Genomic DNA, 27,568 nt, shown 5'->3' with positions numbered 1-27,568 from the left:
CATCAGCGTTCTGTGTCCAGTTTCAAGTTCCAAGAGTGTTCAAATTGTGGGGAAAATTCCCCTGTACTTATAGTCAGTTCTTACAGTGTTTTACAGTGGTAGGGAGAGGAGGTTCCAGCCAGTTACAACTGGTTCTGGGAGTGCCCCCTCTCTCCTTTCAGCACAGGCTCCAAACATCAGTGGGGGGTTAACGACCCTATTGTGTGAGGCCAGGGCACAGCCTTTACAAATGTAGGTGTGCCCCGCCTCTCCCTTCTCTCAGCCCAGGAAGACTATTCAGTATGTAGATGCACCTCAGTGACACCTCCACCCTCCCTGTGTACAGGCTGTCTGAAAAGTATGCACAAAGCCCCAACTGTCACTCTGCCCAGACGTGGATTGGAGTCAAGCTGCAAAACACCAGAATCATAAGCACAGATAAATGCGCACTTTCTAGAAGTGGCATTTCTGTGATAGTAATAAAAAATACACCCACACCAGTAAGCAGTATTTATTATCACCATCACAACCATACCAAACACGCCTACGCTACCCCTCATAAATCAGACAATACCCCTTACACATAAGGCAGGGCATTTCTAATGCAATCCTATGAGAAGGCAGCACTCACAGCAGTGAGACACCAAGTTAGGCTGTTTGTCACTACCAGGACAGGCCATGCAATATGGCACATGTCCTGCCTTTCTACATACATGGCACCCTGCCCACAGGGCGTACTTTAGGGGTGACTTACATGTAGTAAAAGGGGAGTCCTGGGCCTGGCAAGTAAATTTAGATGCCAGGTCCCTGTGGCAGAAAACTGCGCACACAGGCCCTGCGCTAGCAGGCCTGAGACAGGTTTGAAAGTCTACTTCAGTGGGTGGCGCAAGCAGCGCTGCAGGCCCACTAGTAGTATTTAATTTACAGGCCCTGGGTATAGAGATACCACTGTACAAGGGACTTATAGGTAAATTAAATATGCCATTCAGGTATAAGCCAATCATACCAACTTTAGATGGGAGAGCACCTGCACTTTAACACTGGTCAGCAGTGATAAAGTGCTCAGAGTCCTAGAGCCAACAGCGAAAGGTCAGAAAAACCAGGAGGAAGGAGGCAAAGAGACTAGGGATGACCATGCGTATGGCCAAAAGTCCAACACAACCCCCTACCAGCCAAAATCCAGGGGAGAACAATCAATACCTTGATGTACTTTCCTGATTGGGGCGATAGAACAAGGACCCAGGCCCACAACAGCAGGGGCATGTTCCAGTTCTACGCCTTCCTGACTCCACTGGGATCTCTCTGTCAATGCGTCCCAGGCAGCCTAGACCAACCCACGGGGATTCTCTAGCTGCCAATGGCCAGAACCAGGCCCCAGGCCATCTAGGAGCCTCTGGTCTCTGAAACCATAATGAGTGGGGGGCGGTAGCCCCAGGTGCAAAGCAACCTGTCTCCACTCCATTTCTGATCAGTTCAGGGGCTCTACCCTGCCACTGATCCACCAACCTAGGGTCCGCACCCATAGGTTCTACAGGGGCTAGAGGCGAGGCTCTCCTCCCTCTACCCCTCCTTCTAGGATCCCGCCCTCCTCTCCTAGGAGGGGTATCACCAGAATCCACACTTGCCAGGGTGCTGGGTACAGCAGCCCTGCTCAACTTTCTCGCCAGCCCAGGATCACTACCTGGCGACTGACCACCCAACCTAGGGACGACACCCTTGGGTTGCACTGGGGTCCGGGGCGGGCTTCCCTCTCCCTGAACCCCACTACCAGAGTCCTGCATCTCCCCACCTCGGGAGAAGCCACCAGAAGTTTCACACGGGGAGGTGAGCGCACTAACCGCCCCCCCCAACCAGGTCAGAGTTTACCCCCTGAACCTGTCTATCTAGTCCAGGGACGACACCCTTAGACTGGACCATTGCCCAGCGAACCAGGACTTCCTTGGGAGCACACCTACCCCCTACCAGATCAGAGTTTACCCCCTGAATCTGGCAATCCAACCCAGAGTCACTACCCTGCGGTTGAACCACTGCCTGGCGCACCAGGACTTTCTTGGGAGCACACCTACTCCCCATCAGGTCAGAGTTTACCCCCTGAGCCTGATCATCCAACCCAGAGTCACCACCCTGCGGTTGAATCCTTGCCTGGCGCACCAGGACTTCCTGGGGGGCACACCTACCCCCCACCAGGGAAACACTTTCCCCAAGGGCCACACAAGAGTCTGGCTGGTGCAGGTCTCCTGACCTCTGCCCACCTGACAGAGTCTGGATTCCTCCCAGCCCAGAAATGGTCTCACCAAGGTCATTCCTGGGGGGCTCTGCTCTCAGAGCTGACCCCTGACCCTCCAGGTTCTCCACTGGGGCCCGCAGCCCCCTCTCAACCCTATGCCTGGATTTCCGCCTCCTCCGCTGTAGAGCGAGTCTACCAGACACCAGGACCGGCGGAACGCTATCACCAGCCACCCGCCTAAGTCCTAATGACAAAATGGGATCCTTCTGAACAGCTGGCCTTACGGCACAGGTTAGGCTCACCTCCTGGCGTTCACTCATGGAACCTTCAGGGGCCTGGGACGGTATCTTGGGCACCTTGGGCCTCAGCCCAGCCCCATTCCCTCTCCTCGGAGACGGGACATGGGGTCCCTCACCCATCACAGTCCACTGGGACCTACCTGGGACACTCCATTCCTTTCCCACCACACCTTGTTGGGAAACACCTAGACCACTCTCATTAGGAACACCCCCTAATGTCACACCAGACCCTCTGGTACGCAACCAGAAGTCTGCCTCCTTTGCAAGCTCCCTGGGGTCAGAGAGCTCACACACTGACAAGTGTTGGCGTAACTCTGAAAAACAACAACGAAACAGGTGCTCTCTGAGAATCAGATTAAACAGCCCTTCAAAATTGTTTACTGTGCTACCCTTCACCCATCCATCTAGTGCCATGCAGCAAGCCTCCACAAACTCCTCCCAAGACTGGTGGGACAGTTTCTTACCACCCCTAAACCTTTTTCTGTATTCCTCAGGGGAAAAACCATACTTCACAATCAGTGCGTTCTTCACAGCGGAGTACCCCTCCCTGTCACTCTCTTCTAGAGTCAGTAGGGCATCCCTCCCCTCCTCAGGAATAAAACTCCCTAGGCCAGTTCCCCAATCCTTCTCAGGGATCCTGCGCTCTACCAGAGCCTTCTCATATTCCTTTAACCACTGACGTATGTCACCCCCCTCTTGGAACCTAGGTACCAGATCTATGGGTATGTGAGGAACCTCTTTGCTACAGCACTGTACATTGCTGCCACCACTGGACTCCACCTGCAACGCTGGTGAGTCCAGAACCTTCAGACTGCGCTCTAGAGCGAGTCTTTCTCTGGCAAAGGCCCTCTCTGCCTCTGCCATTCTCTCCTGTACTAAGGCCTTCTCTACCTCAGCCCTTCTCTCCTCAACAGCTAGGCGCGCTAACTGCAACTTCAGGTCCCTCTCTTCCCGCCTATCTCTTAGCTCATCAGGCGTCAAGGAATGAGAGGTAGCCCTGCTTCTTACACTGGACCCAGCAAGGGACTCCCTATCACTGGGGCCTTCCCTGTCAACTGGCGTCCCCAACCGGTCATTCTCACCCTCCTGATCAGTCTCTCTACCACTCTCTAGGGATGAGGTCTGGGAGCCCTCCCATTGGGAACCCTCGCTACACTCAGGATCCTCTAGGTACCCCCTACGCACACTCCCTCCCTGGGTAAATGTCACAAACCTTTCAAAGAAATTCAGAGATCTCCTGAGGTCCCCTTCTACAGGCAGCCCTCTCTCTCTCTACAGAACCCCTCTAATTCCCCCTGCGTATAAAACGGCAGGTCCTCTAAATCAAAGGTAAGCCCCATCTTGAAAAGGTACAAATAACTCAACAGTGACAACCACAATACCCAAGCGTGAGAACTGAAAACAGGAAAAATGACCAAAGAGAGAAAGTTAAGAGAAGCCAAACATGTGATGGTCTAAACGCAATCCTTGTAGTGAAATAATGAGTCACAATGGTATTGTGCAAGCGCAAGTCCTATCCTCACCGCTGACTTCCAATGTTAGAAATGGGGTTTCTGGTTGGCTAGGGTATGTACCTCAGCCAGGCAGAACTTACCCACTCTAGTCAGGGCAAGGGAGTTACACGTCCAAGATAACCCCTGCTCACCCCCTTGGTAGCATGGCACGAGCAGTCAGGTTTAACCCGGAGGCAATGCGTAAAGCGTCTGCACAACACACACATACATGTGACACAATATTCCCACCACCAAGGAAACACAACACTAGATTATATGAAAATATCCTGTATTGTACACAACGTAATTATCAGACCAACATCACATAACAGTACTATCCTGCTACCTTAGCAGTTGTCAGAACGTTACACATTAGTTACTCTGCAAACTAGCAGTAGTCACACATAACACACAGGTTACTCAGTATTCTGCAACATAAGCAGTAGTCAGGAAACACGTTATCACATTAGCACACTTGTCATAAGAATATCATAAAACGCCCATAGTAGGAACATTAGAAAACCTATGGCAAGTTAAGCAAACATATTAGCAAGTCATGCCCATAAAAGGAACATGTGCACACATATGTAAACACATCATAGGACAGGCAGGCAATATAACATAATTACAAAGTCTGTAAAAAGAACTTTAAATCAACGTTACATTAGTCCGTTTTAAAGTACCTGAAAAATGATGAAAAGGCACCTCCAGTGCCTAAAACGAATAATGGGGCGGCACTTCCAGTGCCTAAACAACCAATGGGGCCCCCGGCGCTCCTCTGCGCAAAACGGGGGCCTCCTGTGCATATTTGGGCCAAAGAGGGGCGGCACGCACCCTCTCAGCGTTCCTGACGTAATCACTGGGGGCCCCCCGGGCCTCCACCGGCCCTCCTGTGGGGGGCCAAGGTCAGGGAAATCCTGAGGATCTGGAGGGGGGCGCCACGCACCCCCTCCACTCTGCGAACAGGCCCCTCTGGGGGCCCGCAAACTCCTGGGGTCTCCCGGGGCCTCCGCTGGCCCTTGCAGCAGGGGAGACCCCTTTGTGATGGCCTCGGGCCCACGAGGGGGCCCACAAGAGAGTTGGCGGCGGGGGCGAGCCTCCGATGAGGCTGTCTCCCCGGCCGCGCACTGCAAAGCGAGCCCTCCGGGGCTGGAGCAGGGGAGGGAGAGGTGTCCTCCTCTCCCTCCTGCTCCGATGGCAACACCGGCACCAGGTCGGGCCGGCCGGTGCCCCGGGGGCGCTCCTTGGAGCGATCCCTACCCCGGGGGCACCGCTAGGAGCAGGCTTGCTCCTCGTTACTTTGAAAAGGGGTTTCTTGTGCCCCGGGGGCACTGAGCTGAGCGCGATCCTCGCGCTCGGCAATAACTTGAAAACCCGGCTGCGGCGGTGATCCCAAACAGCAGGAGAGCGCTTTTCAGAGCGCTAGCACACATTTTAAATCCCGGGCTGCGGCGGTGATTTCCCTGCACGAAAGAAAAGCGCCTTCAAAGCGCTAGAGCACATCCACAAGCTCGGGCTGCGGCGGTGATTTCTCTGTTAGCAAAAGAAAAGCGCCTTCAAAGCGCAATGGTCCCTCAGCAGCCTCAGTCATCAAAAGAATGCCTCATTCCTCATAAAAGCAGGATCGTAGCAGGGGTCAGGGGCCACAGCACCCTGCCCCTGGGAACAATTAAACAAGAAGGAGCACAGGGCTGGTGGGCCCAGCTACAGGCCAGCACAAGGGGTGCAGATGGTGGCAGTTCCTCCTAGTGACCAGGCAGGTCACAGGTCAGCACAGCAGCAGCAGTCCATGGCGGTTTCCTGGTGAGTCCATTCATCAGCGTTCTGTGTCCAGTTTCAAGTTCCAAGAGTGTTCAAATTGTGGGGAAAATTCCCCTGTACTTATAGTCAGTTCTTACAGTGTTTTACAGTGGTAGGGAGAGGAGGTTCCAGCCAGTTACAACTGGTTCTGGGAGTGCCCCCTCTCTCCTTTCAGCACAGGCTCCAAACATCAGTGGGGGGTTAACGACCCTATTGTGTGAGGCCAGGGCACAGCCTTTACAAATGTAGGTGTGCCCCGCCTCTCCCTTCTCTCAGCCCAGGAAGACTATTCAGTATGTAGATGCACCTCAGTGACACCTCCACCCTCCCTGTGTACAGGCTGTCTGAAAAGTATGCACAAAGCCCCAACTGTCACTCTGCCCAGACGTGGATTGGAGTCAAGCTGCAAAACACCAGAATCATAAGCACAGATAAATGCGCACTTTCTAGAAGTGGCATTTCTGTGATAGTAATAAAAAATACACCCACACCAGTAAGCAGTATTTATTATCACCATCACAACCATACCAAACACGCCTACGCTACCCCTCATAAATCAGACAATACCCCTTACACATAAGGCAGGGCATTTCTAATGCAATCCTATGAGAAGGCAGCACTCACAGCAGTGAGACACCAAGTTAGGCTGTTTGTCACTACCAGGACAGGCCATGCAATATGGCACATGTCCTGCCTTTCTACATACATGGCACCCTGCCCACAGGGCGTACTTTAGGGGTGACTTACATGTAGTAAAAGGGGAGTCCTGGGCCTGGCAAGTAAATTTAGATGCCAGGTCCCTGTGGCAGAAAACTGCGCACACAGGCCCTGCGCTAGCAGGCCTGAGACAGGTTTGAAAGTCTACTTCAGTGGGTGGCGCAAGCAGCGCTGCAGGCCCACTAGTAGTATTTAATTTACAGGCCCTGGGTATAGAGATACCACTGTACAAGGGACTTATAGGTAAATTAAATATGCCAATCAGGTATAAGCCAATCATACCAACTTTAGATGGGAGAGCACCTGCACTTTAACACTGGTCAGCAGTGATAAAGTGCTCAGAGTCCTAGAGCCAACAGCGAAAGGTCAGAAAAACCAGGAGGAAGGAGGCAAAGAGACTAGGGATGACCATGCGTATGGCCAAAAGTCCAACAATGGGGATAACTCTTCCACAGAATGCGGGTACCAGAGCAGCCCCAGATGCAATATCGCTGCGGATTACTGTTGGTCCAGCGCTACCATAGTTTGCGCAGAAGAAGCCGATCACAGGAGAACAGGGCAAAATGTCACAGAGCCTCGTGAGGAGAAGGGTGAGAGAACATGTGCAGGTAATTTCTTCCATGGGTCAGACTTTTGATGGATCCAGGCCACTGATGGATCTTAGTCCATTAGTCACACTTCCAGATGCTGTAAATGGCCCAAGTGTAAGTCAGAGCTTGAAGCTATTGACAGCGCAACCTCCAGGTGCAGTGGTACAACAGGTGCCATCACCAAATGCAAGTAACATTACATTACAGGGATTGACAGCACAGCAACTGAATGAAAGGTTCGATAGTTTGAATACTCCACAGAACGTGTCCAAGAGTGAAGAGCAGATTGATCTTGTTAGGTTGAGTATAGAAATAACCGAACTAGTTGAAAGGACAATGGGGGTGAATAGGTTGGAATCCTATACAGAAGAAGAGCTGAGATACTTATGTCCGAGAATCACAAGAGAAGTGAGTGATATACCTCAGAGACTGGCAGACTTAGCAGAAAAACATGATCTAGAAATCGGGAAAACAAAGCATTTGAAAAGAAGCTTCAGATCAGATTTTGAGGCAAAGGATTTTGAACACATGAGATCAGTTGGAATGAAAGCTCATCTTAAAGAACTATTGCAGAGTGCTCAGATTTGGGGAGCATTAGAAAAGTGGGAAGGCAGATGGGCAAAGAAAAAGGATAAACGGAAACAAGATTCACAAGAAGGGTCTGAAAGTGTACAGAAAGATAAGGATCCGGTTAAAGAGGGTTAAGAGAGATTCCAGGAGGGCAGTTTGTTCATGTTCCGTGGCACAGGAGTGATATTCTGTCAGTCATTCACAAATGATTATCCAAAGCGGAGGAAGAAACCGGTTGAATGGTATCAGCAGACAGATAGGTTTGTGAAGCTTTCAAAATGTCTGTGGGAAGACCTGAATACTCTGTCGGATAGTGGTTCCAGCAGATTTGTGGGTCGAATGCAAGAGAGCAGTAGATTGGCCGACAAGTGAACCAGAAAGGGATAGAACTACAGGTGCACCATCACCTGAGGTAATGAAACATTATCATAAGGTGACTGAGTTCCTGAAGACGAGAATTTCACCTAAAAATAATGACTGGCAGAGAACGGACAGAACAGTGGAGGAGGTAAAGGAGTTGATACATGCATAGTATGAAAGATTGAAGGCACTCAAGGAGTACAGTGGTAAGGAAGCGATCGAGCCAAAAGAAATGTTGCATTTTGTGTTCAGGTTCGTGGAAGGACTGAGACCTGAAATAGGTCAGATGATTAAGAGTCATTTGATTTGTTGGCAAGCAAAGCCGAATGATGAAGTGTTGCAGTATGCAAAATACTGTAGTGAGGAGATTGAGTTGAAGCAAAAAAAGCTGAAGGAGAAAGCTATGGTGATGCAGATTAAAGCAGCTCAAACAGGAGTGAAAGGGACTTTTGTTCAGCAGATAACGGTCCTGTTCCAGCCTCAGATGAGGGGTCGTGGAATCAATCTAAATCGTGATCCGTATCGGAGTACTGTAGCGGTTCAGAATGATGTGCAAGCGATGAAGAAGATACTGTGTCACATTTGCGGAGCTGTGGGACATTGGAAGCAGGAATGTCCGGTTGATGGTCCAGGAAGGTGTCGTTCAGTAAAGTGTTAACATCAATACATTTCAAAATGTGAAAGTCCCAAGAATGAGAGGTCTTAATCCTAATTTTCAGAACAACATGAATCAGATGCAGAATTTTCAACCCATGCTGCAGGTGCAAAAGCCACGGGCGCAACTGACACAGTTGCAACCAGTGCAGCAGCAGGTTCCTATGGTACCTAGACAGCAAATGCAAATACCTCAAGCCCTGATTGAGCAGTAACAGTTGATGCTTACTCAACAGGTCACAGGTCAGAGACAAGACAGAAGTAATAACACTGTGCACCAATTTCCATTACACAATGAGAATGAAATAAACGGAGATTGCATGAGTGATAGTTAGGATGAGGAGCCATGCCTGCTTGCAGCGTCCCTAGAGGTAGGTCAGAGGGTATAATTTCCGGTGGACAAGGAGCTACACACTCCACAGTGAGGAGTGTATACGTTCCGAATTTACCTCTTTCAGGAAGAACAGTTCAGGTTGTGGGGGCAGCGAATAAGCATTTGACAAATCCGATCACAGATCCAGCACAAGTTGAGATTGGCAATTTCCAGGGACTGCATAGGTTTGTAGTCTGAGATTACAGTCCAGTATCCTTACTGGGAAGGGACTTCTTGTTCAAGACTACAGTAAATGTTCAATCTCTTGTTCAACTGCTGGAATAGAGATTAAGACAAATAGTGATGATGAAGAAGAACTAACTCCAGAAAATGAAAATGACACTATCACTGAAGAGTACCCATTGATTGAGCTTTTCCCAATGTTTACAGTAAAAGAGCTTCATTCAGATTTGCAGGGAACAGTACAGGAAAATGTGTGGGATCTAACAGGCAAAGAAGTGGGTTTGATCAAGGGAGTGGAGCCGATTAAAGTTACTTTGAAGAGGAATGTAGTGTTTCCGCAGCTTCCACAGTACAATATGCCACAAGATGTCTTGATGAAAGTAGCACAGATAATTGGAGACTTTGTGAAGCAGGGAGTCTTGAAAGAAGTGCAAAGCAGTCCATGTAATTCACCGATAATGGGTTTGAAAAAGCCGTGTGGAAAGGTGCAAACTGTGCAGGATTTGAGAAAGTTAAATGACATGGTGGTCAAGTGTTGTCCCGTGGTGCCAAATCCAGCAGTAATAATGTTTCAGATTCCATGTGATGCAGAATGGTTCGCAGTGGTCGATTTGTCACAAGCTTTCTTTTCTGTGCCTCTTCATGAGGATAATCAGTTTCTCTTTAGTTTCAATAGTCTATAGTGCAGGCTTCCTCAAGGGTACACAGAGTCACCATCCTTGTTTAATCAGATCTTGAAAAAGAACCTGGAGTCACTGGAATTGCTGTTCCAAATCGACTCTGGTGCAATATATTGATAACTTGCTGATTGCATCCAAAACAAGGGACGAGTGTAAGTATGACTCGATTGCCCTATTGAATCATTTGGGAAAGTTTGGACATAAAGTGTCATCATTGAAGTTACAGTACTGTCAGAAGTCAGTGAAATGTCTGGGACACTAAGTTGAGAAAGGGTAGAGGAGGATTTCAAGAGAAAGGATTCAAATGATATTGCAGATAAGTCCCCCAACTTCACGGAGAGATATCAGGATGTTCCTGGGAATGGTGGGTTATTGTCGTCAGTGGATTCCGAATTCTACTGAATTCTACTGAGGTTGCAAAGCCATTGCAGCAGCTGACACATAAGGATGTCACTGATGAAAGCATTCACTGAGTTGAGAGAGTTTGTGCAGAGCTCCAGCGTTGGGTATGCCTGATTACACTAAACCATTCACAATGTTTTGTCATGAACTTGATGCTTGTTCTTTGTCTGTCTTGACACAGGTCCATGGAGGTGCTTATTGCCCAGTAGCTTATTTTTCAGCTACCTTGGACCCAGTTGCAGCAGCCTTACCGGGTTGTTCCAGCAGTTGCCGCAGTTGGTCAAAGTCTTTCACACTGTGAGGGTGTAGTGATGGGATATCCCCCGACGGTAATGGTACCTCACTTAGTTGAGATTTTACTGACAAGAACAAAAACAAAAACACAATACTTGACTGGTGCCAGACTGACAAGGTATGAGACGAGCATTTTATGTGCTCCAAATGCAACACTGAAAAGATGCATAGTGCTCAACCCAGCAACATTACTTCCAAGTTATACTGTTGATATTGAAAAAGAGGAAGACACTGAGCATGATTGTCTTGAGGTAACAGATGTGTACAAAACCAAGACCAGATATCAGAGATACTCAATTGGAAGAAAATGACCAAATTGTCTTTGTTGATGGTTTTTGTCTCAGAGATGGTACGGGAACATTGAGAGCAGGCTATGCCGTGTGCACAGTTACAGGTACTTTAGAAGCTTCTTGGCTTAGAGGAGTATATTCTGCACAAGTAGCAGAATTGGTTGCTCTTACTAGAGCGTGCTATGTATCGGCTAGATTGAGAGTCACCATCTATACAGACAGCCAATACGGGTTTGGAATTGTTCATGATTTTGATCATTTGTGGTCTTAAAGAGGTTTCCTAACCTCTGCTGGTTCACCAGTGAGAAATGGCAATAGAATAAAGGAATTGCTGTATGCAAACAATTGCCTGAAGAAATTGATCATGGTTAAAGATGAAGTGTGTTCAGAGACAGGATGAGCTATGGGTATCAGAAGAAGGTCAAATGGTTTTGCCAAATAGTTTGCTGTCACAAATGGTGAGATACTACCATGGTCAGGAACACACTGGGAGGGATGCCATGGTTCGGTTGTTCAAAATTGATTGGTTTAACCCTAAGTTTAGGCAGACAGCAGAAGCAGTATGCCATGGCTGTATTATTTGTCAGCAATTAAATGCAGGGAAAGAGACGGTGGTAAATTTGAGCCACATTGGAAGAGCAGGAGGTCCATGCAGCAGAATGCAATTGGATTTGATTGAGATGCCTGTATGTGGATGTTTGAAGTACGTGTTGGTGATTGTGTGCATCTTTTATTCACTGGATTGAAGCGTACCCGAACAAGAAGAAATGATAGCCTCACAGTAGCAAAGCTGTTGCTTAGAGGGTTGATACCATGTTTTGGATTTCCAATCTCTTTAGAATCGGATAGGGGAACACACTCCAATAACGAGGTGATTAAGCTTTTGTGTTCAGCACTAAACATTGAGCAGAAGTTGCATTGTAGTTACCACCCTGAACCATCAGGACTAGTGGAGTAGATGAATGGTACTTTGAAATCAAGAATTGCCAAGATGTGTGCAGCCACGAATTTGAAATGGCCAGATGCATTGCCTTTGGTGTGGATGTCAATGAGAAATACACCCAACAGGAAGACAGGACTGTCGTCCCACAAGATTCTTATGGGCAAGGCAATGAGGTTGCCAGCAGTTCCAGCCAATGCACTTGTCAATATTACAGATGATATGGTGTTGGACTACTGCAAGGGTCTGGCTTATGTGGTTCGCTCTCTCTCTCAGGAGGTGGAGGCCACCAATTCACGATCCAGGGAACAACCTGAGAGCCGGCGACTGGGTCGTAGTCCAAAAACATGTTCGCAAGACGTGTTTGGAGCCACGTTGGAGAGGGCCTTTCCAGGTGATTTTGACAACTACGACATCTGTGAAGTGTGCAGGAATCCCAAACTGGATTCACGCGAGTCACACGAAGAAAGTGGCATGTCCACTGGATCATGAAGAAGCGTTGTTGAGAGCACCAACAACTGCGAAGCAAGTTGCAGCACCTGAACCAGAAAACTAACAGAGAGCCTGAAATTGAGCAAGAGCTTGTGGAACATGGTTCTATCCCCCATGTAAGAAATGAAGGTGAAGAATTACAGAAGGGTGCTGGAGAATCAATCTTGACGGATGCAGCATGAGAGCCTAGCACAGCAGGGGTTCTCCCAGAAGTAGACGGTGCTGAGAAGCAAAAAGAGCAAGTGCCAGAACAAGAAGGGGAGATGTTGAGGTGGATCAAAGTCAAAGCGATCCGACTCCTCCTGAACCTGTTTCAGGTCTATCAAGAGAAGACACATAGAGAAAGAAAAAGAGACAAGTCCAATTCTGAAGAGAATATTGATAGAAGGATCGAAAAAACTAGATAATTGGCCAAGAAGAGAAAATGAAGTGGTTATAAATGAAACAATAGAGGAAGAAGTGGATACAGCGAGAAGATTTGAGTGAAGGAGAGTTAAGTGGTGATCGATAGTTAAAGAGAAAAAGAAGAGCAAGTCAAAGATACGCAGGTCCTGAATGGGCGTATGCAACTACAAACGAATGGCAACACAAGTTTATGTCCTTTTGTTTTGATAAAGAAGTTCCGAGTCAGTATTTTGATGTGACCTGAAGGTGATCAAGGAGCTGAATCATTGAAACAAAATTTGAAAACTATCTGGAGAAAAGGAGATGGTTGAAAGCCAACTGGAAAAGACATTGATAACCTGATTTGACATTTGAAAACTGGATGTGACAATCAGTATTGACATGGATAATGGTTCCTGGATGTGAAACTGAGCAACTGAAAGAATTATTGTTTATTTTTTATTTTTGCTGCACTTTTCTAAGTTACTTCTGCTTTCTGATTCTTTACAGATCATGGCCGAGTTCAATAATCAGATTAGGGAAGCTAGGCGCTGTAAGTATATGAGCATTGCATTGGCAATTGTGTGCTGGATTTTGTTTATAGTAGTGATTGTGGGTATGTCTGCTCTTGATGCGAAAGTAGCCATCCATATCACTGCTTCTGAGATTACCACATTAACGGCTTTGGAGAAGTTTTAGTCAGTTGAGAAATATTTGCATGATTATACTAATGCTCAAGGAGAACTTTCTTCTAACATCTTCTATTGTTTGCTGAGACGATGGATGCAAGGGATTGTCTCGTGTGTACGCAAATTCCTTCATCAGTTGAGGAAGGAATTATGTATTATTGTATTCCACTAACCTACGGGATAAGTTGTAGCCTGCTACTAACAAGGTTTTATGATCAGGAGTATATTCAATAGTTTTACTCCAACCACAACATAGTATTTTCGTTTGTTCCTATTGTTAGGTATTTGAGTAGAGTAGCTAAGGAGCATAACAAGTATTAGTTAGAGAATTCTTTGAGCCTAAGCGAACGCTTGGCACAGCATATGCGCATAAAAACAACCTGACATGCTTGATTATACCTTTAGAGAATAGCTTCTTAGGTCATACTGATGAAAGCAGAAAGGCGCTTACGGAGAAATTAGAAAAAGGCTTAGACAAAAGGACTTAAAAGAATGATTATGCTTACACTGCAATTAAGAAGCAAGGGAAATTAGCATTAGATGCATTATGCGTAGGGAAGCTTTGTACAAAATCAAGCACTGACACTTTATTTGTGGATATGAGTGAATGTAGGCATGTGTTTTTGATTCAGAGTAAATTTACTTTTATGTTGAATGGTCAGGACCCTGCAATTCCGGGGATCTATTATATATTTCTGTACTTAATGCTTATTACCATCTTCCAAGAGGATGTATGGGACATTTTTTTTGGGATAGTATTCCCAAAGATTTACCAGATAGAGGACTTGAAAAAGTTTCCGCAAATTGACTGAATTACATCAAAAGAGACAGAGGAAGGAATCCTCTTCTGCAGTAGTGGGAGATATATTTGGTGCGGTGATACTCTTCACTGGGAGTCATCCTGAACTTAATCAAGATACAAAAGATGTCTACTATTGTGGGTAACATGCTGACAACTTTTACAGGGGCATACTCCTGATAGAGACTGAAATGGCTGCGGATAGAGCTAGGACTCTTGAAAATCATCTTGCTTTTGACACCCTTCTAGCGAAGGACGGCGGAGTCTGTAAAATGAATAACTCTAGGCATTGCTGCTCGTACATTCTTAACAGCAGTAAAGAGATAAGAGATTTACTTACTAACCTGTCTAACTCCTCAAGTAGTGATTTGAAGGAATTGAAGGAACCAGGTGTTTGGAAGAAGGTTGGAAAGAGATTTGCTTCAGTGGGATATTGGATTAGTAATATTTGGAATTGAGTATTAAAAATTATACAAGGAATATTGATCGTAATTGCCTGTATATTAGGGTTATGGGGATCATGTAAATATGTCAAAAGATTAAATTGAAAAGGTCTAAAAATAAATCAGAGGAGGGAAGAACGAAAGAGAAAGAATCAATTCAATTCCGCTTTATTTCGGTATAAACAAAATACCATAAAAGCAACAATACAAACTTTAACCTCTTAGCTGCTAGGCCTTTTCATCACCCCCAGTGCTGAGCCCTTTCATTGGCTATTTGGGGTATTTCGCACTTAGGCCTTCATAACTTTTTGTCCACATAAGCTATCCAAGCCAAATTTGCGTCCTTTTTTTCCAACATCCTACGGATTCTAAAGGTACCCAGAGTTTCTGGGTTTCCCTGGAGGAGACCAAGAAATTAGCCAAAATACACCTAAAATTTCGTTTTTTTTTTTTTTTTTTAAATGGGAAAAAAAGGGCTGCCGAAGAAGGCTTGTGGTTTTTTCCCTGAAAATGGCACAAACAAAGGGTTTGCGGTGCTAAAATCACCATCTTCCCAGCTTTCAGGAAACAGCAGAGTTGAATCGGAAAACCACATTTTTCAACACAATTTTGGCATTTTACTGGGACATACTTCATTTTTACTATTTTTGGTGCTTTCATCCTTCTTCCAGTTAGTGACAGGAATGGGTGTGAAACCAACACTGGATCCCTGAAAGCCAAGTATTTCTGAAAAGTAGACAAAATTCTGAATTCAGCAAGGGGTCATTTGCGTAGATCCTACAGAAAATAACACCTGAAATAAAATAATATTGAAATTGAGCTAAAAATAAAAACTGACATTTTTCTCCACGTTTCACTCTAACTTCTTCCTGCAATGTCAGATTTTTTAAAGCAATATACCGTTACGTGTGCTGGACGCTTCTGGTTGCAGGGATATATAGGGCTTGTCGGTTCATCAAGATCCCTAGGTACCCAGAGCCAATAAATGAGCTGCACCTTGCAATGGGTTTTCATTCTATAATAGGGAATACAGTTATTCATTTGCTGAAATATAAAGAGTAAAAAATAGATATCAAGAAAACCTTTTTATTCCAAAATGGGCACAAGATAAGGCATTGAGAAGCAGTGGTTATTTGCCCATCTCTGAATTCCAAGGTGCCATACTAGCATGTGAATTACAGGCCATTTCTCAAATAGACGTCTTTTTTACACACAGTCTTACATTTGGAAGGAAAAAATGTAGATGAAGACAAGGGGCAAGAACACTTGTTGTACTATTCTGTGTTCCCCCCCAAGTCTCCCGATAAAAATGGTACCTCACTTGCGTGGGTAGGCCTAATGCTCGCGACATGAAAGGCAACATGGACATCACATTTTTACATTGAAATCTGACGTGTTTTTTGCAAAGCGCCTAGCTGTAGATTTTGGCCTCTAGCTCAGCCGGCAACTAGGGAAACCTACCAATCCTGCGCATTTTTCAAAACTAGACACCTAGGGGAATCCAGGATGGTGTGACTTGTGGGGCTCTGACCAGGTTCTGTTACCCAGAATCCTTTGCAAACCTCAAAATGTGGCCAAATAAAACACTTTTTTCTCACATTTCGGTGACAAAGTTCTGGAACCTAAGAGGAGCCACAAATTTCCTTCCACCCAGCGTTCCCCCAAGTCTCCTGATAAAAATGATACTTCACTTGTGGGGGTAGACCTAGAACCCGTGACTGACAGGAAATGCCCCAAAACGCAACATGGACACATCACATTTTCACAAAGAAAACAGAGTTGTTTTTTGCAAAGTGCCTAGCTGTGGATTTTGGCCTCTAGCTCAGCCGGCACCTAGGGAAACCTAGCAAACCTGCACAATTTTGAAAACTAGACACCTAGGGGAATCCAAGATGGGGTGACTTGTGGGGCTCTGATCAGGTTCTGTTACCCAGAATCATTTGCTAACCTCGAAATTGGGGGGGGGAACCTCACATTTCAGTGATAGAAAGTTCTGAGAGGAGCCACAAATTTCCTTCTACCCAGCATTCCCCCAAGTCTCCCGATACAAATGGTACCTCACTTGTGTGGGTAGGCCTAGTGCCCGCGACAGGAATAGATCACACAAAGGTCAATGTTGGTACTTACATGAGGCAACTGTTGACCCTGGGGTGATCCATTCCTTACGCAGGCACTAGGTATAGGCACTCAAGTGGGGTAGTGTTTTTATCAGGATAGGTGAGGAATCACTGGGTGGTAGGAATTTTGTGGATCGCAGCATATTCCTGTAGATTGTGTGAGTTTTTATTCAATATTCAATATTCGTTGGGAATCCACACAAGTCACACCTCTGTAGACTCCCCCGGATGTCTCATTTCCAGAAATGTTTGGGTTTAGTATGTTTCCCTATATGGCCGCCAAACCAGGACCAAAACACAGGTGCCTGCCTTACAAAACCAGTTTGTTTTGTGATAGATAATTTTGATGTCACCACAATACAATTTGGGCATTGGAATTTGGGGCTGAACTAAATTGGGGAGCTCCCAAGAGAGCACACTCTCGGTGCTTGCCGCCACATTCACCTGCTCTCTGGGTTGGGCTAACCCACTACTGCCCAGTTGCACAGACTGTGCTTGCTAAGAGACAACAGGACTGCCCTCATCACCTCCCTCACTATTTACTGGAAGGACTTATCCAATGGGACTCCTCCAACTGAAAAATCACTCCCAGAGTCTGTGCCATTGTCCCATCCCTCAGATGCTGTCTCAGTAGCTGCTGTCTCAGTCTCTGATCCTATGTCAGAGCTGTCTTCTATAACCCGAGTGACGGCGTCAGCAGCAGTCATCCATCAAGATGCCATCTCTGCTATTGGCTAAACTGTTGCTCTAAAACACTAGCCTACATAGACAGTCACAAAATTGCTGGTGTGTGTGTGATACGTGCAACAGTAGAGGCCACCTTACCTGCGCTTCTTCCCTCAATCAGCATGTTCTTTCAAGACACTCAAACACCTTGTCATATACCCTTCGTCAGTCTTTAGCAAAAGTGCCCTTCATCTCTCCATAGCCAACCCCCACCCTGCACATACATTTCATTTGTATTACAGCGCAGGTAGTGGCTGACTTTACTAATGTACTCAGCTATTTACATAAAATACAGAGAGACAGATATATATATATATATATATATATATACACACACACACACACACACACACACACACACATATATATTGGTAGTTGTAGGGTTTGCTTGGGGGCCAAAATGGCGTAACCACGGACGACCCCCTGTAAAAAAAACAATTTCTTCTTTTTTTTTTTTACATTAGCCTCTGCGGGTGGCGCGATCACGCACCCCCAGGGGGCACCAACCTTCAAATAAAAAAATATGGCCCTGGGGGGGCCGACCACCCCTCCACCCCAAATGAAATCCCTGGGGTCTAGTGGCGTTTCCTGGCCCTCGATCGCAGCACAGCGGCCAGGAAACGCGTTCAGGAAGGCCTCGTATGAAAGGGGAGAGTCTCCCCTTTCATACGAGGCCTTCCCGAACGTCGGGAAGGCCATTTGGGGCCGTTTTCCCCATCGGAGCAGGAAACGGCCGTACGGACGCTTCCTGCTCCGATGGGGAAAACAACAATGTGACGTGAGCGCGTCTCGTGGCGCGCTGAAGTCACAAAGGGGCGGGGGGAGACATGGAAGAGCTTCCGTGTCTCCCAAGGCTTAAAAAAAAATATCCTTGGGTGCAAGGCACCCAAGAATTTTCTAACTCCCTCCCTGGTGTCGGCCACTGGTCGTGATCCGCAACAAAGGGGTTAAAAGAAAGTAAAACACAAAAAAGGGATAAGTTTTAAGTACAACATTAAAAACGCAATATAAGTTAAAACCAATAAAAAGCATATTAAATTGGCTAAATACACGAGTAATGCCCAAATACATACAATATCTGCTGGACAACAATGCGTCACCTAATTATATACTACTTTCATACGTTGAGTATAAATGTTTGAGCTATAGATTGCAATTCCCACTACAGATAATACGCAAAATTAAAATCAATAGTTTCAGATTTTTTGTCTAAAATGCCAAATGGCTTCAAAATACTTTGCTAGGGAACATGCCATCATCACGTTTGGGTCCGATTTAAATATCCTGAGGGCTAGCAAACAGTTCCTAAGGCCCATGGATTTGCATAGCGGCACAATCCAACGTGCTCTCTGATTAAAATACGCGGGACATTGAAAAAGGATGTGAGCAACAGATTCATCGGTCCCACATCCCATTGGACATAGCTTAAAATGGTTATCAGACAGTCCATTTATAAGTTAAAGTGCGTAAGGGAAGGGACCCTAATCTAAATCTGATGTAAGGTGCCCATGCAAATGGGGATAATATTGCATCCATATAATGCTCAAACTCGTAATAACATTTAATTTGTAGAAAGCTTTCAGTCATAGTAGAGTTGGAGACATCTGCTAAATTAGTTATTTGGACATTCAGCCAATAGGCATCCTTCACAATCTGGACAGCATTTTTGGAATAAGAGAGGGCTCTGACCAATAATTTCCTAGCCCAAGATTAATAAAAGTTTTTTCCAGATAAGTGCACCACCTGATTTTATTAGTAGTGCTAGTATTCATCAAATTATTCAACCAATCACGATACGAGCTGAAAATATCCGATGACCAAATCCGGATCCAATATAGTAGCGGTCTTAAGGCAGCAATACGTGAAATAGAATGGAGGTTTAAATCCATCCGAATTGGCAGAGTAGGGGTACTAGTAGGTACTTTTAACAACGTCTTTAGAAAGGAGTTTTCAGCTCTATCTAAAACCTCCAAGTTGCAATGACCCCATAACTCTGCCCCATACATAGCTCCCCCCCTTGCTTGGATTTTATATATTTCCATAGAGGGGGTGATAGCAAATTTGGAGGACCTCGCTGCATATCTCACGATGCCGCATGACTTAGATGATTTTAATAAGTGGGCATGCCATTTGTGGGAATCCTCCAATTTGATCCCCAAGTAGTCAAAGTCACTAACTCTTTCCAAAGTAACACCCTCCAAATAAATGTGTCTCTTTGTTTTATGTCTTGTGTCCCCAAATACCATATACTTGGTTTTAGTTGAGTTGATTTCCAGGCCGTGGTCTTTGCAAAAGCTCACAAAAACTTTGTGAGCAAATTAGAAAGGCCAACGGCCTTTTGAGATAGTAGCAAGGTGTCATCTGCAAATAACAGGCATGGGGTCTTTAGACCTCCTATTCTGGGGGCGTCATTAATACAATCTAAAAGGTAAGGGATACATGCATTTATAAATAAAAGAAAAAGAGTGGGAGCCAGCACACAACTCTGCCTCACCCCTCGACCTATCAGGGTCTCAGTTGTTAGTTCTCCCTTTGGCCCCCACTGAATTCTGGCAAAGTTGTCAGAATACAACTCTTTAATTATATTCAACATAGGCCCCGGCAACCCCGTTTTGCCCATGACCTCCCATTGCTTGCAACGTGGAACAAGATCAAATGCGAAATTTAGGTCTACAGATGCCACAAAGAGTTTCCCTGCATCTGCATCCACCGTTTTCCATTTAATGGTAAGGAAGCGAAATACCTGGTCAATGGTACTTATTTTGTTCCCGACGCCCGCCTGGAGATGACTAAGCACTTGATTGTCTTCAATCCAATCTTGTAACCTGCTTAATATCTGGTAGCAGAAAATCTTTTGTAAATTGTCCAGAAGACTAATGGGTCTGTAATTTCCTGGGATGCCCCTCTCTCCTTTCTTGTGTATAGGGACAATAATTGCTCCCCTCCAGGACCGAGGATAAATTCTACTTGCCAAACCAGCATTTGAGACCTATTAACATAAGGGCCCCAATGTTTCACATCTGATTTATACATATCCGAAGGAGTGCCATCTGGCCCTGGGGCCTTTCCTAATTTTTGGGCCTTGATGGCAAGCTCGGTTTCTCTCAGTGTGAAAGATGGCATAGTGCCCGAGCTCAAGTGCAGATATGATGGGTCGTCACAATCTATAGTAGCACAGTCAGGTACAAGACCATACAGCTCTGTAAAATAGCAAGACCAGGTTTCTGAGGGTATATGGCACTTCGGCCTAAGAGCTTGATTACGGCCATTTCTGGCCACCAGGGACCAAAAACGTTTAGAGTTTGAGTCCCTGGCAGCCTGAGCTATTCTTTCCATGACATCACTTCCCAGTTGTTTTTACTATGCTTAAGTATGGAAGCATAATTACGTCTAGCCTGAGTTATCTTATCTCTATCTTTAGATCTTAATGCTTCTATCAAGGAGCTCTTGGCCTTCCTACATCCCTTATCAAACCACCTATAGTTGGAATGAGCTCCTGAATGGGTATTTTCCCGGATCGTTTTGAAGAATAACTCTTTAAGGCCCAGAAAAAGATTGAGATGTAAGTTCATAACTTCAAATGAGGTAAACGAGGAAGCGCCAACAAATAACTGATGGGCAGAGACAAGGACGCACATTTGCCCAATAATTTGTGCGAGTTTTTAAAAGACTCCCATCTCACCACACACTTGTTATTTGACACCTCCAATGCTTCAGGAGCAACGTAGTCAGGGGGGACGCACAATATTCAAAAAAAGCTGACTGTCATATAATACTAAGAGCGGGGCATGAACACTAGTATACTGATTTCCCACTCTTAAATCCTTTTATAAAGTGCCAGATCCTCATATCAATAAGGACAAAATCCAGGATGCTACTGTATGACCCTCTAAAAAAGGTTGATTTGGCAGGGATGTCAGAGGGGGAAGCGCCCGTTGCCTGGACGGAGACCATAAAATAACATAAGATCAATAATCTGAAGAGCCCTGTTGCTAGTTTTAGGGGGTGTCATCTAAGAAGAATAAGGGGGAATATTCCATATAAAATCTTCTGACTTCCTGGCCTCTGAGAAGGCTGGATTGGACTCAATAGATGCATTGAAGTCTCCAGCTATAATAATATAATGCGTTGGATAAAAGTGCAATAAAAAAATAATTCAACATCTGAATAGTGGGAGACAACTGGTTAGGAGGATCAGGTATATTATAAATTAATGCACAAAACAGGAGGGCCTTGGTTAGACTCAATAACTATAGCCAAAATAGCAGGGGAGTCCACGTATATTTCCCCTGCACCACCCACCTCAGCCATTCTTATCCAGGTAACGAGTCCCCCTGCTGCTCTTCCAGCAGGAGACTGTTTTGCTTCTTTAAAAAAGGAGGAAAACCCCTGTCTATACACACTATGAGTGGCCCAAGTTTCCTGAAACATACAGACATTGAAAATGTCTATGCACGCTCCCCAGTCAGCATCAATTAACTTACTACAAATTCCAGCCACGTTCCAGGACAAGAACTTCATCGCTGAAGATTCAGTAAAGCAAGTGCCTACATAAAAATTAGCAGAGGAAGTGGGCTCGACAAGGTGCTCTCCTGTTTTGGCAATTGCTGTTACATTGGGAGAAAAAGCCCTTCTATTTAGGACCACAGCTTCAGACGTTAGAGGGACATTAGAGAAAGGTGAAATGGTTTTAAAAAAGACTATGGTCACCCTTGTGAAATACAGGAGGATAGAGTCAATCGATATCCGATGTGCACGCCAAGCAATCGGGATCACATGTATTATATTCCTCGGGAGCAGATACAATTTCCTCCATCAAGGCCGCACGAGACATTTCTACATTAGGAACTGGACGCACAGAGCCCTTACTCGGCATTGTGGAATTCAAAGCAGATAGGGAGTTTGGTCCCAAAATACTTATTCAGGCCAGCTATCACTAAGAAAAATGGCAGTACCCCTTTGTGGGTAATTACGTGCCTCCATGGAGAGCAAGCCCTTTACTAAGTAGGGACTGGCAAGTTTAAGTTTAATAGCATCCCTGCAGACAGAGTTGCTAATAAGTTGATCAGCCGATAAAATTTCTGATTGTATGATAGAGCTACATTGTCTAGTATGGCGTAATCAGTGCGAAACCTTGTTTATAAGTGAAGCTTTGTCTTCCCGGGTGTTGGGGGGTAGAGGGGGAACATTGCACATGTAAATAGAGTGGCCATTATTAAGATGTGTGCGATGGCCATAGTCAATGATTGACTTCCACACCAATTTCACACGTGTGTTAATCCCTGATGATACCATAACTTCCCCCTTGGAGCATAGAACATTATCAGGTTTAGCTGAGGAGGCTCCAAGGGTGTAAGCTTGCCTTTTGGGACAACAAGGATCTCTTGAATTCAACACAGTTCCAGAGGTTGGAGATTGCTGAATATGTGAGGGGACTACCTCACCCCCCGAGGTATGGGGATAAACTCTTGTTAGACTAATGGATCTAAGGGTGTTAAGTATTTCTGCCATTAATACCTTCAGTTCTCCAACTTCCTTTCTTAAACCAGTCACCAAAGGGATTAAATCCTCCTGGGACGAAACTCCAGGTGGTTCACTCATGTGTTGGCCAGCGTCTCGTGAAGATGGGGTAGGACTTATTGGACTTGGACTTCTTGAGCTTGCATATGGTCCCGATGCTCCAAGGAAGAAAAACGGTTGAGGCAAAGAATTTCATGGATAACTGCCATTTCTAATGGAACTTCTAAATTATGGTAAGGCAGGGGAGATGCTGGCGAACTAACATTCGTACTGCCATCCTGGAGTGCTACCCCCTGTTGGCGAACTTTATTGGATTGAGTGCTGCCTTTGCAAAAAGATCGAGCAGTCAGTAACTGTGTAAGAGGACCATTCTTTAGACATTTCCGAGGAATTTTCTCCTTTTTATTTAAGATAGATTCAACCTGTTCAAATCAATTTCATTGACAACACAGTTGGAGAGAGGATGCAAGGGTTGGCGAAGCTTGGGTATTTTAGATTGAGAAAGAATTATAGGGAAGATTTGAGAAGAAGACAAAATGCTGAGGAAACTGAATCATGAAAATGTTGATGAGTAAAAATGAGTTTGTTAGAAAATGGTTAACGTAGAAAAATAATGTGCATGTTTGAAATTGTGACCTTGGAGAGTGTCCACCAGAATTCACAAATTATATTAAAAGAGTAATTAACATATATGAAGTATTGAAAATGTATTAGATTAATGTAGTGATGTGTCATATTGAAAGATATAACCTATGCATTGCAATAACTGTAGGCCTCAACTTAGCGAGAGTCATAGCCTAGTCTTGCCTGGTCTCATGCGGAAGCTGTATTAACATTTAATGAAAAGTGCTGACAAGCTGAACTAACCGTGAACTGCTCATTGTTTAATAAAATCTGCTTAGTTGAACCGTCTATGTGAACCGACGGACAGGAGATGATGGAACTAGAAAATAAACGATTAATGTGTAAAGCGCACTGAGTGTACTTTCCCAGGACTCTAACAATGAAGACACTGACTGGGGAAGAAGATGCAACATTTTCGATACCTGACAAACCGGATGATAAGGATATCACAAAGCGGACCAATCAACGGTATGTGAACTGTGAAATATTAGAATTCATAGATTTGATTTACAAAATGTATTGGGTAGAGAAAAGTCGTACGATTAAGTGACCGATTAGGAATTTGGAGATAGTCTGGGTGACTTTGATATAACAACGTGACAGAGGGAAGAAGACTTCAGAACTGATGGGAGAGATGTTAGATGCGAGAAGCAAATGCTAGGGGAGCAAGACTGCGAGACCGTAGAGGTGATTTGAGTTTCTGTTATTGGGCTTATGCTCTTGAGAGCCTGATCGACTGATGACCTGAAGACGAAGACTGACTTTGTTGCTGATCCATACCGAGGATAGGTAGATATGACAATGTGACTGAATTATTTTTTTACGCCTTTTCTTTCTAGGTACCAACTGCGCTGTCTAAATAGTTTTCCGTAGCTAGATGTTTTTTCTAAATTCTTGTTCTAAATTGTTTTGCATGAAGTCCCACATGCTGATGCTAATCTGGGTTAGGTGAGGTTCCTACTCTATGACGGTTCACAGAGACAAATGATTGACAGACTGATTTGCTGAACTCTATGGCACTTACTGACTTATTGCCTTTGATTCCATTGTTGACTTTTGCTAATGCTTTAGAATGTACTCTGATGCAAGTTTTAATTAGGTTATGTTTTTGGCACCTTCTAATGAATTAATACGGATTTGTTGAATTGAATAAAGTTTGAACTAATCTCATGACTTAGTACTGTAACTAATAGAGAATAAAGGGTCAGATGTAGCAAGCAGTTTTGCCCATTCTGTGTCTATGGGAAAATGTGTTAGTACATATAGCCCAAAATTACTAAAACGTATACTGAGTTGTGATTATTCATGACTGAAAGGTCATGGTGTGATGATTATTAATTGTTGATTAATGACTTCCTATGGTTATTGCATTTTTTTTGTATTGATTATTGAGAAACATTGGTCACATCATAGCTAGAATACTCCATGAGAATCAAAAGGTTCATCGACCTATGCGCGTCCCCTTGTAAGTTTACTTATTAAGGACCAGGTGCGCCAACACATTGATTATCTTATGGCATTTAAGATTTTAGAATTGAATTACAATGTATGTTACATGAAACTGGTTTAAAAAGGTACATCAAATTATGCCAATTTAAATATTTTTTATTTCATTTTTATTGAACTAAACAAGAATGCCCCATACTGGTGCGAAGGAGAGGAAACCAGATTGGCGTGTTGCTCGTTAGCCAGCTAACTGAATTGCAGCTAGTCTTCTCTGCACCAGATAGAGGCAAACATATTTCAAATCCTCTGGACATTCCAGGTTAGTAGCATGTTCCAGTAAAGTGAGATAAGTGGGTTTTAGTGTGTCCTCCAGTATGGTTTTCATCAGCCCTAGTGTTAGCTTACACTAGGTAGCCGAAACCAGGAGAGTGAAGTGGCTGGCTAAGCAACTGCATCAGCAGTCGAAGTGCATAAAGAAAAGTATGGGTACTGTGATCCCGAGTACAATGAGAGATGGGTCAACAAGCGGAAGGGCAGGGGTTAGACGGGGCTAAAACAAACAAAATATTCATTAACTATTTTGCTAGCCTTTCACTCACAGGTAAATTAATATAAAACGTAATGCATAGCATGCACCTAGAATGAATACTGAATCCATCTTAAATGTGTCTGTGGGAAAAGCCTTTACCTGAAAGGATAACTCGGTTGGTTAGCTTATCACTTCAAATGTCTGTGGCTGTAACTGGATGGTCACAGATTTGAATCCTGGCCCGTGATCTGGGGAAATAATGACGTATTTATAGTACTCAATGGTTCAATGTTGTGAGATGAAGCCCAACGATTATCTTTATGTAAGTCGTTACTTTGAAAAAGGCATTACACACAATATAACTAGGCTGTCGCAAAAAACTGAGTTTAAACGTGTGCAGTGGTTTCAAACGTTGTGCTATCAATAAGCTGACTGTACACACAGCAAACTATTTGTATAGGTTGCCATCAAAATAAAAAAAATCCAGATTCTTTCGAGTAAGGCATACACTGGCGGCCAAGCTTCAGATATGCTAATTACCCCAATGCACATTGATTTTCCCTTTAACGGTAGGGAGCCAGGAGAGGCAGCTTACTTCTTTACCTGCCCTTCCTTCCTGTCACTTCGAAGTAGATGAGATCCTTCCCTACCCGCGTTCAATCTTTGGCAGCTTAGCTATTCAGGGACTTTTAATAAAATACAATAAAAAACAAAACAAAAAAACAACGTGTGTGAACTGTTTTCATGAAGTTGCTAAAGCTTGGGAACGTCGTTCCCCTGCCAACTTTGACCTCTGAACTGCAAGCTGCATACACAGAAAACAAAAACAAAAATGTTCTTTCTTAAAACCTACAGCGTCGCTAATTCTTTCTACTCTACCAGGCCATCAATACAACATCCTTCTATAGCGAGTTCAGCTGCTTCTTTAACGTGCTGGAAACACCACCTAATATCCGCCTGGCTCGCTCTACACGATGAGATCACCTGTGACATTAATGTAATTTTCCTTTTTTGTGAGAAATGCACACCTCTTATGTACGTGTAAAGTTAAACACGAACATGGCATCTAGCATGGGTTCTTTATTCTGGGAGGCGACAGTTTACTTATATTGACTCATGTAATTCGTGAAGAAACACTACACTTTGGCTGCGAACCTCCGCGCGCGGTCTTATCTAAAATTCCAGAGACAACTATGAAATCCTGTGGTTTCAGACAATTTCGTGGTAGAGTGAAAGTGCGGAGACCAGCAAGGGAGCAACAACGACAGAAGCTCAGAAATAGAAGAACGGCCAGACTAAGGCGCGAAGCAGACCGCAACAGAGGCAGGAAGAAGAGGCGCGATTCAACTATTAAAAAAGGAAAGAAGACCAGAGTGTCCTCGCACTCACCGAAGTCAAAGAGATATTGTAGAGGTACAGTTACGCTAAACCGCGAGACCTTTACACCCGCAGATTCTGTAATACCAACGGGAGAAGTCCAATAGCAAATCCTTTTCTCCCTCCAACAACCGGTCCAGTACGTCGAGCAGGCTGTAAACATAAAGGAAAGACAAGCTCAAAGACCGGTGGCGGCGGCATAGACTTAAAAGAAAGACTAAGGAAACGGCGAAGAGCAGGGCTTTCGCAAGACCTAATAACAAGCATTGTCAAAGCCTATACTCTCACCCATGGGCTATTTAACCACACAAATTCAATTTAAGCGGGAGGCTCCCTTGTTTTGAAGCGACAAAAATGCTTTATTTTAAGCTGTCTCCCGCCTGAAATTCTCTCTGGGTTATAGAAGTAACTAGAATAACACATTAGCCTAATGTGTTTTCAAACATCTCACACTTTCATACATGCCAACATCACTAATCGGAAGAATGTATTTCACTGTTAACTTCTATTGCGGGAGAGGCAATTTCAGGAGGGAGACACTCAAAATTGAGCTATTTTCTGCTTCAAAAAT

The 27,568-nt window shown here is 44.7% G+C and overlaps 1 protein-coding gene across 19 annotated transcripts in view; it reads right to left on the bottom strand.

Annotated features, from left to right (window-relative positions):
• The window catches only part of RIOX2 (ribosomal oxygenase 2), a 1,008,555-nt gene extending 981,367 nt beyond the window's left edge, over positions 1-27,188 (bottom strand). For 8 of the 19 annotated variants that reach the window (XM_069204780.1, XM_069204781.1, XM_069204778.1 and 5 more), the window contains exon 1: positions 27,010-27,145. Coding sequence is in view for 3 of the 19 variants with exons in the window: in XM_069204775.1 (XP_069060876.1) it covers positions 27,010-27,160 (151 nt within the window). In the remaining 16 variants the exon portion in view is untranslated. Of the gene's footprint in view, positions 1-25,779; positions 25,869-27,009 lie in introns of all 19 variants that reach the window. The other 11 variants (XM_069204784.1, XM_069204783.1, XM_069204769.1 and 8 more) reach the window with 5 other exon arrangements.
• Between the last annotated feature and the right edge of the window lie 380 nt (positions 27,189-27,568).

The sequence above is a fragment of the Pleurodeles waltl genome, chromosome 8 (genome assembly GCF_031143425.1).
Source record: "Pleurodeles waltl isolate 20211129_DDA chromosome 8, aPleWal1.hap1.20221129, whole genome shotgun sequence".
Classification (NCBI taxonomy): Eukaryota; Metazoa; Chordata; class Amphibia; order Caudata; family Salamandridae; genus Pleurodeles; species Pleurodeles waltl.
Note: the sequence above shows the minus strand (reverse complement) of the source record. Positions and strands in the feature narration are given on the sequence as shown.